Source organism: Trachypithecus francoisi, unplaced genomic scaffold (genome assembly GCF_009764315.1).
Source record: "Trachypithecus francoisi isolate TF-2019V2 unplaced genomic scaffold, Tfra_2.0 Lachesis_group11, whole genome shotgun sequence".
In the NCBI taxonomy this organism is placed as follows: Eukaryota; Metazoa; Chordata; class Mammalia; order Primates; family Cercopithecidae; genus Trachypithecus; species Trachypithecus francoisi.
In genome coordinates this window covers 80,188,586-80,202,848 of record NW_022681456.1, presented here as the reverse complement: position 1 = coordinate 80,202,848, position 14,263 = coordinate 80,188,586, and the positions used below count along the sequence as shown (strand labels likewise).

Sequence of the window (14,263 nt, the reverse complement as noted above, 5' to 3'; positions counted from 1 at the left end):
CAGTGCGCTTTAAATCCAGCTCCAGCCCCGCCTGCATGTCCCTCAGCTCATAACTTACCTTCCTTAAACCCCAGTTTCCTCATGTGTAAATTGGAATAATAGTAACACATATCTCAGAGGATTGTCACATAGATTACATTAAATAATGTGCATAGAGTCCTTCACATACTATCTGGCTCAATAAGTATTATTACAGTTATTCCGTGATCTGATGTAATCCTTTTCTTTTCTTTCTTTCTTTTTTTTTTTCTTCTTTCTTTTTTTTTTTTTTGGAGACAGAATCTCATTTTGTAGCCTAGACTGGTGTACAGTGGCATGATCTTGGCTCACTGCAACATCCGCCTCCTGGGTTCAAGTAATTCTCCTGTCTCGGTCTCCCAAGTAGCTGGGATTACAGGAGTGTGCCACCGTGTCCAGCTAATTTTTGTATTTTTTAGTAGAGATGGGGTTTTACCATGTTAGCCAGACTGGTCTCGAACTCCTGGCCTCAAGTGATCCGCCTACCTCAGCACCCCCACAGTGCTGGGATTACAGATGCGAGCCATTGCATCTGACCTGATATAATCTTTTTAATTTGAAATGTCTGGTGTGAGAAGGTGAATTAGAAAGGATGACAGCAAAACTGCTATAACATAAAGGCCCCAAAACACAGTAGCATATAGAACACAGAAGTTTATTTCTCACTTAGTCTGGGAGGAAGCAGTTCCAGACAGCAGGCAGCTTGACAGTTCCACCTGGTCAGTCGGGGACGTGTGTTCCTTTCACACCTTTGCTGTGTCTTCACTTAGGGATGTCTTTTCAGTTGCCTGGTCAAACCTGTCTCAGGCACATCTGCCCAGCTCATGAAAGAGAGAACACAAAGGAGAATTTACCCAATGTCGTCAGGCTTTGAGGACATGCTCACCTCACATTCCCCTATGTCTACACCTGGCAACAAGAGCAGCTGGGAAATGTGGTGTCCAGCTGGGTGTCTCTCTACCCTCGTGCAGCAAGGAAAGAAGAGATTTTAGTGGACATGGGCAGTCTTAATCCAGGGCTCAAACCCACATCTGAGCTGTCCTCTTCCTCTTTTCTTCCCAAAGGAAGGGAAATAAAGTCTACAGCCCAGAAAACAATGTGACCACCCATCCCCTATCCAATCAGGTCCCTGCCGTTCATACCAAGATCAGCAGTCTCGGGAAAGTGGCTTGGAAGCCCCCCTCCAGAAAGATCACCCTTCTGTCCATCTTCTTCACATGGATGGATGTGAGAAAAGTTTCTGTCCCCACTGCCTGCCTGCCACTCCCTCTCTGTTTCAGCTCATGCTCTAACCCTTTGTTCCTAGTCACCAAGAGTGACTACAAATGCGGGGAAACAGGAGGACCTGAACCAGTCATGGAAGTTGAGACTGGGACACAGAAGCCATGCTCAGGGCAGCCTAGGCATGGGTTCTGGTGCCAGGAAACCCAGCTACTGCTGTGTAACCTAAAGCAGGGATTAAGCTCTCAGAACTTCAATGAACTCTTTTGGAAATAGGGATAAGAAACCCACTTGTCAGGGCTGTTGTGAGCATCAAATGTGATCACGTATGTACCTAGTACATAGTATGCCCTCAATAAACGGTACCAGCAAGGCAAACCCAAGGCAAATTGAATTCATATCCATTACTCTGACCCAACCTTTGCATAAACCCTTTTTGTTCTCCTTCCTTGCCAATGCATGGCTCCCTCCCTCTTCTTTACTTCCTATTCTCATTCCCCTACCATCTGAACCCTGGTCTGGAATCTCTTTTCTCAGGAAGTCTTCCATGACTGAAAAATTCCTGCTCGGCCACTTCCCATTCCAACACTCTGTCTTCGCCCATCTTCCATCTACCCCATGGTCCTGGCCCAAGTTTACATGTGTCCCATCCCTCCCTTCAAAAAGCATGCAGTGGTGACAGAGCAAGACTCTGTCTCAAAAAAAAAAAAAAAAAAAAAGCATGCAGCAATGGAAGGGCTTTAAGTTTGTCATCAGGCAGATCAGAGTTCAGATGCCAACTCTGCCAAGTTCTAGCTTTAGGACTTTGTCAGATCACTTCCTCTCTTCAAATCTCTGTCTTCCCAAACCTCTGGTGAGGTCAAGTGTGTGTGGGCTGGTACATAGAGGATATTTAGTCTCCTTTGCTCTACCCAACCTCCCCCAACTCACATTCCCAGGACTAACTCTCTACCAATAGGAGTTATTACACCAAGAAAGTAATTCTACCATTACCAGCCCCACCCCAACCCCACCCAGGGAAAAAGAAGTGACTTCGAGTCTATGGGTCTTGGAGGGACCACCAACCCAAGAGCTAGAGCAGAGGAAGAATTTGGATATCCCAGCTTCCAGGGTTATAGGATCTCTCCCCAAGCCCTCATATGCAGCCCCAGTTGTAGGACTAGCTTCAGGAATAGGAGTGAAAGAGTTCAACTGCTTTCAATCTTAGCCTGTAAGTAGTAACTCACCTGTGCATCTATTTCTGACCTTTCTAGATCAGAAGAGCAACAATACCAATGGCAGTGTTTTTACATAGTGTTTCCTATGGGAAGGCATTGTTCCAGGCTCTTCATACATATAACTCATTTAATCCTGACAGCAGCCTTTGAGCTAGGTACTATTAACCCCATTTTACAGACAAGGAAACTAAAGCACAAGGGGTTAAGTAACTTGCCTAGGTCATACAGCTCACATAAGGCATGACCGAGATTCAAAACCAGGCCATCTAGCTTTAGAATCCATCCTGTTAACCACTCTGCCATAAAAAAAGTTAACATTTACTAGCAATTTCTATGCGCCAAGCACTGTGGAAAACACATGACATGTATTTCTTCTAATTCAGAATAACCCCCTGAGATAAGTTCTATTATTATTATCCCTGTTTTACAGGTCAAGAAACTAAGGCAGAGAGAAAAGTTAAGCAATTTGCCCCGAGTCACACAGCTAGATATTAATAGTTTCAGAACTCCTAGCTGTTTTGCCTCAAATCCCACCTCCCCACCCCTGCCCGAAGCCCCTCCCCTTCTAGGTGGGTTGTTTAGTTCCTGGCACCAGTTCTTCACAAATCTACTTTATCCCCACAGCCTACAACCCTTGTTCTCCAAAACTCCTGTTGACCATTCCTTTCCCTTCCCACTTTCTCCCTAGTCCCTCCGCTCCCCACAAAGTCCCCCAAACCATTCTGTCCCTCTCCCTCTGCTCCCCTCCCACCCTCCCCCATGACTCCTGCTGAAACAGATGAATTTCACCAAAAAAGACCATCAGACTTTCCCCAATCAGGCCCCCACTGAGCCTGATCGCGCACCCCTAGGGAAGGCACCACAGTTGCTAAGCTGGAGAGCCAGAAATAAAATCCTCATTCTACTTCCCTGCCCCCTCTTCCCATCACTCATCTGGGAATCCAGGGCGAAGAAGGAAGCTAAAGTGCAGAGCATTCATTTAATATTAACAAATTGAAATGAATTCTTTTAATGCCAATTAACTTGGAGCGGCCCCTTATTAATAGTAATTTAGATTCATACTTGGGAGAAGCAGGGACGGGGGCTGGGCCAAATGTGCCCAGAATGTCAATGTGACTGGGGAACTGAGAGGGAGGGGCGGCAGTTTTACTTCTGCCCAGTTGCGTTCTGTTTCCCTGAGAGAAATGGACAGTCACTGGAGGTGGATCTTGGGGAAACACAATACTCTTGTAATTTTATTTTTGTTACTTCAAGAAATCTGAATAGTTTGAAACCATGTCACACCATTTTAATAGTTTATTTTCATGGTAATGCTAAAAAGAAGAATTTCCTCAGAGTTGGGATTTACTCCAAACTCTCTCCTAAGCCAAACCTTACTAACCAAAGGGACAAGTCCCCAAGTCAGCTCTCTACCCTTCTTTGTTCAGAGCTAGAGCCAGAGTTCAATATTGGCTTCCCCAATCCCTACCCCTTCTACTTTAACCAAAACTAAAAGGAATAATCAACACTGTGTGGTCTCTCTGAGAAGTCTCCCCCAGGAGGTAAAAGACCCAAAGGGCTGACCCCTAAGCTAACAGCTTACATTTAAGGAAGAAAAACAATCTGCTTGCACTTTTCTTGGAATTTAGGGAAAAAATGAGAAGTTAAAATTCGATTTCATGTATCAGAGAGTTCTCCAGAACACAGCCAACTGTAAAGAACTTAGTCCCAAATGAAAAAGTTGAACAGAAATTCTGCTCTCACTCGTTTTGCTGGCTTGGAGGTCAGACTGGAGGTGGCCTGAACTAGAACCAGAGCATAGGCTCTGAGCCAAGAAGGACACTGTCTACTTCCCAGGCATCCCTCCTTGGCTGGGAGGAGAGGGGAGGATGAGGCCGTTGGAAGCTGAGAATTGTCGAAGCTGGGGATGGAAGTTCTGAGATGGAGGAGGAGGTCAGGGAAAGGCAAGTAAATCTACTAACCATTGAAGTTTATAACATAAAAACCTTAAAAATGGTTTAACATGCAAAATATTAATTTTTAAAAAGAGGTCAAGTTTTAAAGAAGGGAAAATACCTCAAATTTAAACGTAATAAAAAGGAGGAAAATACACAAAACATTTCAAGCAAATTGTTCTTCAGAAGAGGAGAGGTTGGAATTAATCAAAAGACTTTTTTACACACACACACACACCCAGAGTTTCCCAAACAATAAATTCATTTACAAAACAAAAAGAGGAATCTACACAAAACCTCATCCACACACAGAGAAAAATAAATTGTGGTGATTCTGTAACAGCTGAAAAACTAGTGAGGGAGGAGAAAAATGAATAAACTCTAAATCTATTAGGTGATATTTATAAATAGTAAAATTGGAGGATGGAATGGAGAAAAGAGTTGAACTTATCATTAAAGAAATACCACATGTGAAAACATAAGGTATAACTCATCCCCAAAGAAAAGTAAACTCTCCATAAAGTAGCAAGTATACAAATTTATTGAAAAAGAGGAAAGTACTACTCACCCCCCCAACAAAAGTGTATTAATTTGAATTAAAATTTTCTCCAAATCCGAGATAGGTTACACAAAAGAATACAAAAATGTTTTTCTTTCAACTAAGAGGAAAAATAAAATCCGATTTAAGTTGACTAATAGGACAGGAAGGGAGGCTGTGGTTTGCAGGTGCCAGTAAACGGGATGGGGGTAGTGAAGAGTTTGAGGGGTAGAGGACAAGCTTACCTCGTTTTGGAGCCGCAGCGGCCAACAGGAGTGGCCAAAGAACCCTGCCAGTGCCTGCGTGATAGGGGAAATAAGGAATGGGGTATTCGGGTGCCCCTAGAAGAATGAGGAGGATGGAAAGACTGGGGGTGCCCATCTCCCCTCCTCTGCCCGCCTCCCTCCCTCCGGTACTCAGGCCTAGAGAGCTACTGAAAGTTACAAATTGCTTCCATTATTAGCTCATCCCGGGCGGCCTGGTCATTGGCCAGCCCCCGGCCACGTGGTCCTTCGTACCAATCGATCGAATTTCTAGTCGCAATTCTCTGTCAGTCTCTCGGCTCTGGGGAGAAAGGGGGGGCTGTGGCGTGGGGGCTGAGGAGGGGCTAAGGCGGGAGGGGGCTCCTCATCACTTCACCCTCCCTTTTCGCCATGTGGGGGCCCTGAGCGCCGCCCCAGAAGAGGTCGAGGGAATGTTGTGGGCTGGGGCACACCGGCAGGGCAGAAACTGGAGGAAGCGAGAGACGTCGCCAGGGACCCAGGGACCTCTCCCGCCAGTTCCCCGGGCCCGCCCGGCCCTGCTCGCCACTCCTGCTATAGCGCCCACTCTGTCCCGGGCCGTCCCGCGCCAGCAGTGTAGCCCCCAGCCCGGGCGCCTGAACGCTCTCCCTCCGGATCACTGCTCCGGTCCCCACTTTGGCGACCGTGCCCCCGAGTCCTGCTTCCCCGGGGCCTGCTCTGGATCAGGCGCCTGCGCCTTCAAGGATACCCGGCCCGCCTGCCCTCCCCAAGGGCCGAGTTTGCGCTCCTCCTGGAATCGTTTGAGAGAAGGACAAACTTTTGAGAGGATGGAAATCTAGAGGAGCCGGTCTGCAGTAGGTAAGCTGGGCCCGGGACGGGTGCGATTTGGCCAGAGAACAATCTATCTCTCCCCGTCCCGGTCTCTCCCTCCCCTTACCCCTGTTTCCCCCGCAGGCTGACACTAATCTGCCTTCCCCCGGAGAAATTCGGGCTGGGGTTGGGCTTCTGTCAGATGCATGGGATCAGACCAGCTTTCCTCCCCGAGCTTAGGCACTAAGGTGGTAGCTGGCAGAGGAGGGGGAGGGTTGCTTCCGAAACTGGGGATTGAGGGGAGGGTTAGGGGCCGAGAAACCCAGAGTCTGAGGGAGACGACTTCTTTCCTCAAATGCAACTTGGGGGAACTTCGGAAAAGTTTTTTGAGGGGAGATGGAGAAGGGAGCGGAGTTGGGGTTTCCAGGGCTAAAGTGGGAGAGAGGGTGCTCCGCTTCTCGTACTGAAGTATGTGCGTGCTTGTTCCCCAGTCGGCATCCATTACCAGCCTAGAAAAACCCAGCCGCGTCCCAAACCCGCTCACCCCAGCAGGCCCTTAGAGACGCTTGGAGATCTCCAGACACGCCCCGCGGAAAGGGAAGGAAGCGCCAGCCCGAGTTTCCGACTCTGCCGGGACAGGGCGGGGGATCCGCCCAGCGCCTTAGTCCAAGACTGCCCAGGTCTCTGCTGTCCTGGGACCTTACGTTGATTCTAAGTTAGGAGTGATCCGAGAGAAGGAACAACTCCCCAAAATCTTCTTTTTTTTTTTTTTTTTTTCTGAAGCCAGTTTGAGTCAGAGATCCATCTCCCTAAGATGGAGCCAAGCGCGTGCCCCCTCCCGCCTCCAGCACAACCTCCCGTTCTTTCAGTTCCCAAAGCAGGGCAAGGAAAAGGCCCCTACTCCCCTCCCAGGACTGAGATTTCCTCCCCCACCCAAGAGATGCCCCAGGAGGAACGGATGGGGAGGCTCTTCCAAGGGCAGTTTAAGGCAGAGAGTGGGTTCAGAGGGCACAGCTGAACTTGGGGCCCAGGACAAGGGGGAAGGGCAGACCCAGGCGGGTGTAGAAGCTGCCGGGTGGCCTGGGGAAGTGGACTAGGGCAGAGGCCTCTGCAGGTGTTGGGGGATACCCTGGAGCCCCCGGTGTTCCCGGGCGGGGAGGTCTGGCCAGGCGGCAAGGGTCTATGTTGTGCCTTTAATTTTTAAGTTGGGCCCCTTCTGGGGAGCCCCCGGCTGGAGGAGCCAGACAGGTGGCAGAGGCCACTTTCGGACTCCTTGGAAAAGGCCAGGAAGGGATGTGGATCCCAGGAGAGAAAATTCCCACGTGGAACACGTGGTGCTCTGGCCTTTCCTGGGTAGACACCTCCAGAGGCCACTTGGCCCTGCTAGGTCAGAAGCGGCAAATCTGCCCAGGCCTTTGTTTTCGCTATTCCTGAAGTTTTTCTGCTGTGGCCCAGCAGCTGCCCTGGCACCTGCTGGGCATCTGCTCATTGGCAAGCCCCGGACAGAGTTGGACTGGCCTAGCTGAGAGGTTTAGGAAGGCTTCCGCTGGCACTGCCTATAGGGAGTTTGGCTTGGTCCCCTAAGAAAGGGGCCTTTGAGAGGGACGTGTCCAGGGACAGACACAAAACCCACTGATATTCAAAATGAATGTAAACCCTTTTCTTTCCTTATATACCGGGGCCCTTCACACCTCTGCAGTCCAGAGGATTTGGATGGAAGGCCTCATCCATCCCCAGTCCCAAAGCAAAGGCCGGAGGGGGCACGCGCTTGGCTTGGGCGTCTTCTTGCAGGCTGCTGGGGCTTTGTGCGCTCTGAGAGAAGGTGTCTGGTCCTCTGCCTACCCCACTCCCCCTTTGATGAATGTGGTCCTTTTTGCTCCTGCCTCTCCAATACTACCCCCCCGCCCCAACCCCCAACCCAATCCCACAGATCTATGGGACTCTCTCTCTTTTTCTCTTTCCTTGCTCCTCTTCCCTTTTCTTCTTAGGATTGATGGAGTGACAGCAGTTTGGCAAGGCTTCCCTAAGCCTGTAATGGGGAGCTGTGGACCCAACCCTGACTTCTCAAGTTGGGCTAAACAGCTCTATTCCTGGGCCCTTGAGATTGAGTCTCAAGTTGAGAGGAGTTGAGAAAGAAATGCATGAAGGATGGCTGGGCTGACACAGGACAAAAACCTCGACTGGGGAGGGGCCAGTTTTATGCCTTGTGCCTACTGCGAATGAGAGGGAATTTAGAAACAAAGGAAGATAAGAGGGCGGCCTAGGGAAACAGCATAAAGGACTGGAAAAATTCAGAACAACAAAGAGAAAAGACTGGGAGAGAGGAAAAGATATGAAAAAGCCCTAATGCTGGAGACAGAAAGGTATTCTGGAAGGGTGGCTGGGATAGAGATAATATGAAACGAATATTGATAAAAGGCAGAAGGAAGAAGCAAGACTAGGTTTGTTTGGGTTTTTAAGATTAGAGATAGTCTGGGGCCTGTCAAAATAGAAAAAAGAAGAAAAAAGATTAGAGATAAAGGCAGAAAGGAAGAGAAAAGAGAAAAATAGGGAAAGAAACAGAAAGCAAAAGAGAGAGCTAGAGAGTATAAGAAAAAGGAAGGGAAAGAAAGGGAGGTAAAAGTGAGAAAAAAGAAAGGGAAGGGAGACAGAAAGGTAGAAAAGGAGGAAATACAGGGACAAGGGAAAGAAGCAAGGACAGGGGAAGGAATGGAAGAAAAAGAGAAAGTGAAGGTAGGGCAGAAATGAAGCAAAAGAAGGAAGGAAAAAATGAGAAATGAAGATACAGTGAGATAAAGAAGGAAGAAGGGGAGTGAGGGGAAGGGGGTAGAGAGAGAGAAAGAGAAACATGAACTCAGCTAGGGTTAACAGTTAACAGAAAGGGGATCCCGGTTCCTGAGGAGCACAGGGAGGGAAGAGGAGATGGAGGGTGAGCAGAAAGCCCAGTTGGAGCCCCTCCCTGCTTCACCTTGGGCTGCAGAGGCCCTGACCACCACCACTCTGCCTCTCCAGGACCCAGCCCTATGAACCGGGGGAGGTACAGGCAGGGGCCAGCTGCCTGCATACGGGCTTCTCCAAGAAGCTGAGCGAGCTAGAGTTCTTCCTGCAGCCCTACCTGCCCCTGGCACAGCCTGCCAAGCTGGATGTGTGACCTTGAGGCTGTATGACATGCAGGTCCAGATCTGGTTCCAAAAGCCGCACATGAAGTAGAAGAGGCCAGTGAGGCAGGGACTGGTCGTGGATTCCCACCCTGGCGGCCCCTTCTCCTGGGCTCAATCCTCTCACCCGCAGCCCCAAGCGCCTCCATTCCCACCCTGCTGCAAGAGGCTGTCTGAAGACTGGGCAGCTTTGTTCTGGGCTTGGAGGTACTCTGGTTCTGTGACCTTGGGCCTATTTGATCATTTGTTGTTGTTTTGTTTTTTGTTTTTTTAGACGGAGTCTCGCTCTGTCGCCCAGGCTGGAATGCAGTGGCATAATCTCAGCTCACTGCAACCTTCACCTCGCGGTTCAAGTGATTCTCCTGCCTCAGCCTCCTGAGTAGCTGGGATTACAGGCATGCGCCACCACGCCCAGCTAATTTTTGTATTTTAAGTAGAGATGGGGTTTCACCATATTGGCCAGGCTGGTCTCGAACTCCTGACCTCAAGTGATCCGCCCACCTCAGCCTCCCAAAGTGTTGGGATTACAGGTTAAGCCACTGTGCCCAGTGATCATTTGTCAAATGAGCCCTTTGCACTGGAGGGTTTTTCTGTAGTTATGGTTAGCCTGCCTGAGTATGTACAAATGAGACAGGGATGAAGATAAGACCTAGTTCACTTTTCGAGGGTGGAAGGGGGGTGTGGGGGTGTAGGGGGTGGGAGGATGGGGGGCTGGGAGTGAGATCTTCATTTTCTTCCATTAGTGAGAAGAAAAATCTTCCTCCTTTGCTATCCTTATCTCCACCCCTGCCCCAGAAAACCACCTTTCAGGTCAAGGAGTTTCTCCATGCCAGGAGGGGTTGGATTCATCTGCAAAGAGCTTGGGAGGAGGTTTGCAAATCCTGGAAGAGCCAGAGAAAGGATCTCATACATGAAAGGGAAGGAAGACATTCCCTACCAGGGCAAGTGGACCTTAGGTCTGCAGTAGATTTCACTGAATTCACACACACAAAGAGATTAATTGGTAAGGTGACTTTAGATTCAGCTATAGAGAGGATCAACTTGAGGTTTCTGGGTATCTTCAGCCTGTTGGGCCTGCACTCCCCATGCCCTGCTCATGTGCTCTGGTTGATTCACAAGGTTTCTTAGAGCCAATTCCTTTGTCTCCCAAAAGTGGGATGGGGCAGGTCACTGAGGTCAGCCAGTTCCCCCAAGGGCAGTGTATGCCTTGAGGATGGGCTGGGGCACCCCCAAACCACTGGCTAGAAAGGCATGTTCACAGTAAACCTTGCCGTGCTCTCAGGGAGGCCTCTGACCAGCACTGTCTAGCATTGCTCTTTAAGCTTTTCCTCCCCTCTTTTGTCTAGCTTCTCCCTTCCTTTATTTCTCTTTCTCTCTCTCCCTTCCAACCTTTCTGATTTCTCTGTCTCCCTTTTCATCCAGTCCAAGTTGGGGATCTTGTACTATCTTTATACTCCAGATCGCTCTGCTCTAAGCCCTTTAGGCTGGTTAACATGCACCCTGCCCTCAAGAGTTCATTATGTGGATGCAAATAGCAGGATTAGAAGATGGGGAGGGAGGCCGGGCGCGGTGGCTCAAGCCTGTAATCCCAGCACTTTGGGAGGCCGAGACGGGCGGATCACGAGGTCAGGAGTTTGAGACCATCCTGGCTAACATGGTGAAACCCCGTCTCTACTAAAAAATACAAAAAGCTAGCCGGACGAGGTGGCTGGCGCCTGTAGTCCCAGCTACTCGGGAGGCTGAGGCAGGAGAATGGCGTAAACCCGGGAGGCGGAGCTTGCAGTGAGCTGAGATCCGGCCACTGCACTCCAGCCCGGGCGACAGAGCAAGACTCCGTCTCAAAAAAAAAAAAAAAAAAAAAAAAGAAGATGGGGAGGGAGCAGCTGGGCTCGGTGGCTCACTCCTGTAATCCCAGCACTTTGGGAGGCCAGGGCAGAAGGAATGCTTGAGCCCGGGAGTTCAAGACCAGCCTGGGCAACATGGCAAAACCGTCTCTATGAAAAATACAAAAATTAGCCAGGCATGGTGGTGTGCACCTGTAGTACCAGCTACTCGGGAGGCTGAGGCAGGAGGATGGCTTGAGCCCAGGAGACGTAGGTTGTAATGAGCTGAGATCATGCCGTTGCACTCCAGCCTGGGTGACAGAGCAAAACCCTGTTTCAAAAAAAGAAAAAAAAAAAGATGAGGCGGGAAATGGGGAGTAAGCTTTGCTAACCAGATGTGAGATGAATAAATTAGTTTTATGTATTAATCATGATTATGACCTTCACATCCCCTTGGCTCACCCCTAGACAATTCTTCCCCACTCCCAGCCATCTGCAAGCCACAGTCAGCCTGTCCCTGTTCCCGAAAATGGAATTGCTGATGCCCCAAAGGCTGTTACTCTCCCAGGGTGAGTGAGAGTGAGGTCAATGACGCCAGGTCGGAGCCTCAAACTCTTAAATAAGCAAAGCATATTTCCCTATTCCTGATGCATTTAGGGGTCATCTATCTCTTGGAATGGAGAGGCTGGCGATTCTGGCTGGTGGCTATCTTTCCACAGAACATCCCTGATTAGCCAGGCCCACCGCCATCCACATCTGCTCGGCAAAGAAGGAAGGTAGCTTGTTCCAGACCTTGGTGAGCAGCTGCAGACTGCCTGCCTAGAACAGCCTCCTTACTGCAGCCTGGCAGGGAAGGAAGGAACCTGACTTGCTTTGCAGGATCTGGAATCTCAGCGCGCGGAGCTGAGAGCCGCAGTTGCATCCTGGAGCCTGATGTTAGAAGCAGCATCTGTCTCTGGGTCTTGCTGCCATGGCCTCTGCTCTGTTCAGTTTGCTGTTGTGTTTTTCTCCCCCATGTTGGGGTGGTGGGGTACAGGGAAATAAAATGTTTTCTCCCAGGCCCTTAATCCTTCCCCATGCCTCCATCAGCCTCAGAGCTGCTGACAGTCATGAACTGCAGCTTCCAGCTCTGCCCATAAGCTACCCGAGCAAATTCAAATTCTCTTCTGACCAGGAGGAAGGGCAGATGCTCCCTCCTTCCTCAAGCCTCCCTGGCTCGTTGATCCATTTTGAGGGCATTTGGGGGTCAAAATTGAGACCAGATTGCTTCGGTTTGTATAAAATTAGCATTTCTTATCACACCAAAGGCCACACCTGTTCTCTGCCCTCACAAACCAGTGAGGATGTAAAGGTCTGTTGAGGTGGAGGAACAGAAGTGAAATGAACAATCCGCTCCATTTAGAAGTCAGTCGCTTCAGCTGTTCATTCCACTAATATTATATCGTACCTACTCTGTGCCAAGCATTGCCTCTACCTCAGTTTGCCACAAATATGAAAAAAAAAGTTTTGCACCTGTGAGACTTCAGTGTGTTGTGGACCAATATACCAATAAAACAATGGAAAAGAAAGTGTGGTTCGGAGTCAGCTGATTATCATTGCAGCTTTCCATGTGCTGGGTCTCAGAGCTCCTGACTTCCCAGCTCCAGCTACCCAGCCCCAGCTGGTTGACAAGCAGGACTTCCCTGGGGCCCATTTGTTTTCCCCACTGGAAAAATGTTAGAATGGGAGCAAGAGGCCTGTGCTGGGATCAGCCACCACGGAAGTCCCAAAATAAAGGGTTTGGGATGGGCGGCGGTGGGGCCCTCCAAAACATTGCTTCGTCAGAGGTGAGAAGGGTAGGGGTGATGTGATATGTTTCTCCAGGTTGCAGAGCAGGTCTGAGAGTTTGCCTTGGTGTAATCACGTGCCTCAAGGTGATAACAAGGGTGCGCATGTGTGAACGAGCTGAATGGGGGCAGATAAGTGTGCCTGTGCCAGGCCCAGACGCCTGCACAGTTGCCGGTGTGTGTGTGTGTGTGAAGAGGGATAGAGGTGCCTGCAAATCTGAACATCTCTCTCCATACATGACCCTCGGTGTACGTGAGAGTGTGTGTACCCGCTGAATTATTATAAAATTACACCAACCCTTACAGAAAATCCATACCAGCCTCGGCCTTTCTCCCCTGACCTCTCGACCTCTGGGGTGCCTGAGGAAAGAGTTGACCCAGTCACTGCCTCCCCCTAGTCAATGAGTCCCCCTCCATTAGCATAAAACATGAATCTGCTGGCAGCTTGACAAATTATAACTAGCAGCCAGAGTTTTGCCAACTGGCTGGCTTGGGCGCTGTCTATTTATCATTGAAAATGGTAAATCATAAGAATCCAGATGACTTAATTATTCAAATCCACCCAGGACCCAGAGAAGCTGCAGGCCTGTCAATCTCAGCCCTGGGCTCACAGAGAAGAGCGGGGGAATTGCCGTGAGCTTGTGAGCTGGAAGAAGCAGGTTCAATTGCCGCCTCTCCCCTGCCCAGAGAGCAGGGTTTTGCTCTGCAGCCCCTTCCCCTCCCTGCCATCCTGCCCACCTCTCCAGCCATAAGCCTGGCCAATTGTTTTGGTTGCTGGCCTCCGGAGGCTGTCCCTCGCCTGCCTCCCACTGCCCACTACCCGCTCCTCAAGCTCAGCCGGTGTTTCCCGGCCTCTCTTTGTGTGGATGTTAGCTCTTTCTGTTTCAGTGCCCTCATTTTTATTTCTTCTCTTTCTCCGATTCCTTTCATCATTTCTCTTCATCTCTCCTCTGCCTGTCACAGGTGGACACTGAGCCCCACACATGGCCTTTCTGGTGGAGTTTTGCCTGCTCTCCTGGCCCCTTTGTCCTCACTGTCCCAGAGGTGCCAGCTCAGGATCCCCATCCATACACACCCCACCCTTAGCCCAGCGCTCCGAGGGCTAGGAGGCCTGAATTCACGTCTCTCCACTGTGGGGCCATATGGAAACACACATGTCAGTCGATAATACTGGGCCTGCCCCCACACCCCCCACACACAACCTTTCTGTCCCTTTCTTTTTTTTTTTTTTTTTTTTTTTTTTTGAGACAGACTTTTGCTCTTGCTGCCCAGGCTGGAGTGCAATGGCACGATCTCAGCTCACCACAATCTCCGCCTCCCAGGTTCAAGCAATTCTCCTGCCTCAGCCTCCCGAGTAGCTGGGATTACAGGCATGTGCCACCATGCCTGGCTAATTTTTGTATTTTTAGTAGAGACGGGGTTTCTCCATGTTGGTCAGGCTGGTCTCAAACTCCTGACCTCAGGTGATCTGCCCAC

The 14,263-nt window shown here is 49.8% G+C and overlaps 1 protein-coding gene and 1 long non-coding RNA gene across 6 annotated transcripts in view; one reads left to right on the top strand and one right to left on the bottom strand.

The window, feature by feature from the left end:
* Window positions 1-654: 654 nt before the first annotated feature.
* SMUG1 (single-strand-selective monofunctional uracil-DNA glycosylase 1) overlaps window positions 655-14,263 on the bottom strand; it is a 70,537-nt gene continuing 56,928 nt past the window's right edge. The window contains exons 6-7 of one of the 2 annotated variants that reach the window (XM_033221826.1): window positions 5,174-5,227; window positions 655-839 (exon numbers count right to left, since the gene is read on the bottom strand). In XM_033221826.1, the coding sequence (XP_033077717.1) occupies window positions 785-839; window positions 5,174-5,227 (109 nt within the window). In that variant the 3' untranslated portion in view covers window positions 655-784. The remainder of the gene's footprint in view (window positions 840-5,173; window positions 5,228-14,263) is intronic. The other variant, XM_033221828.1, reaches the window with a different exon arrangement.
* LOC117090004 lies at window positions 5,449-12,529 on the top strand. 4 transcript variants are annotated; one of them, XR_004439846.1, is made up of 6 exons: window positions 5,449-6,028; window positions 6,472-6,660; window positions 7,969-8,343; window positions 8,993-9,345; window positions 9,934-10,141; window positions 11,430-12,529. It is a non-coding gene; the product is annotated as an uncharacterized LOC117090004 (long non-coding RNA). The 4 variants fall into 4 exon arrangements; XR_004439848.1 differs by lacking the exon at window positions 6,472-6,660; XR_004439847.1 differs by lacking the exon at window positions 8,993-9,345.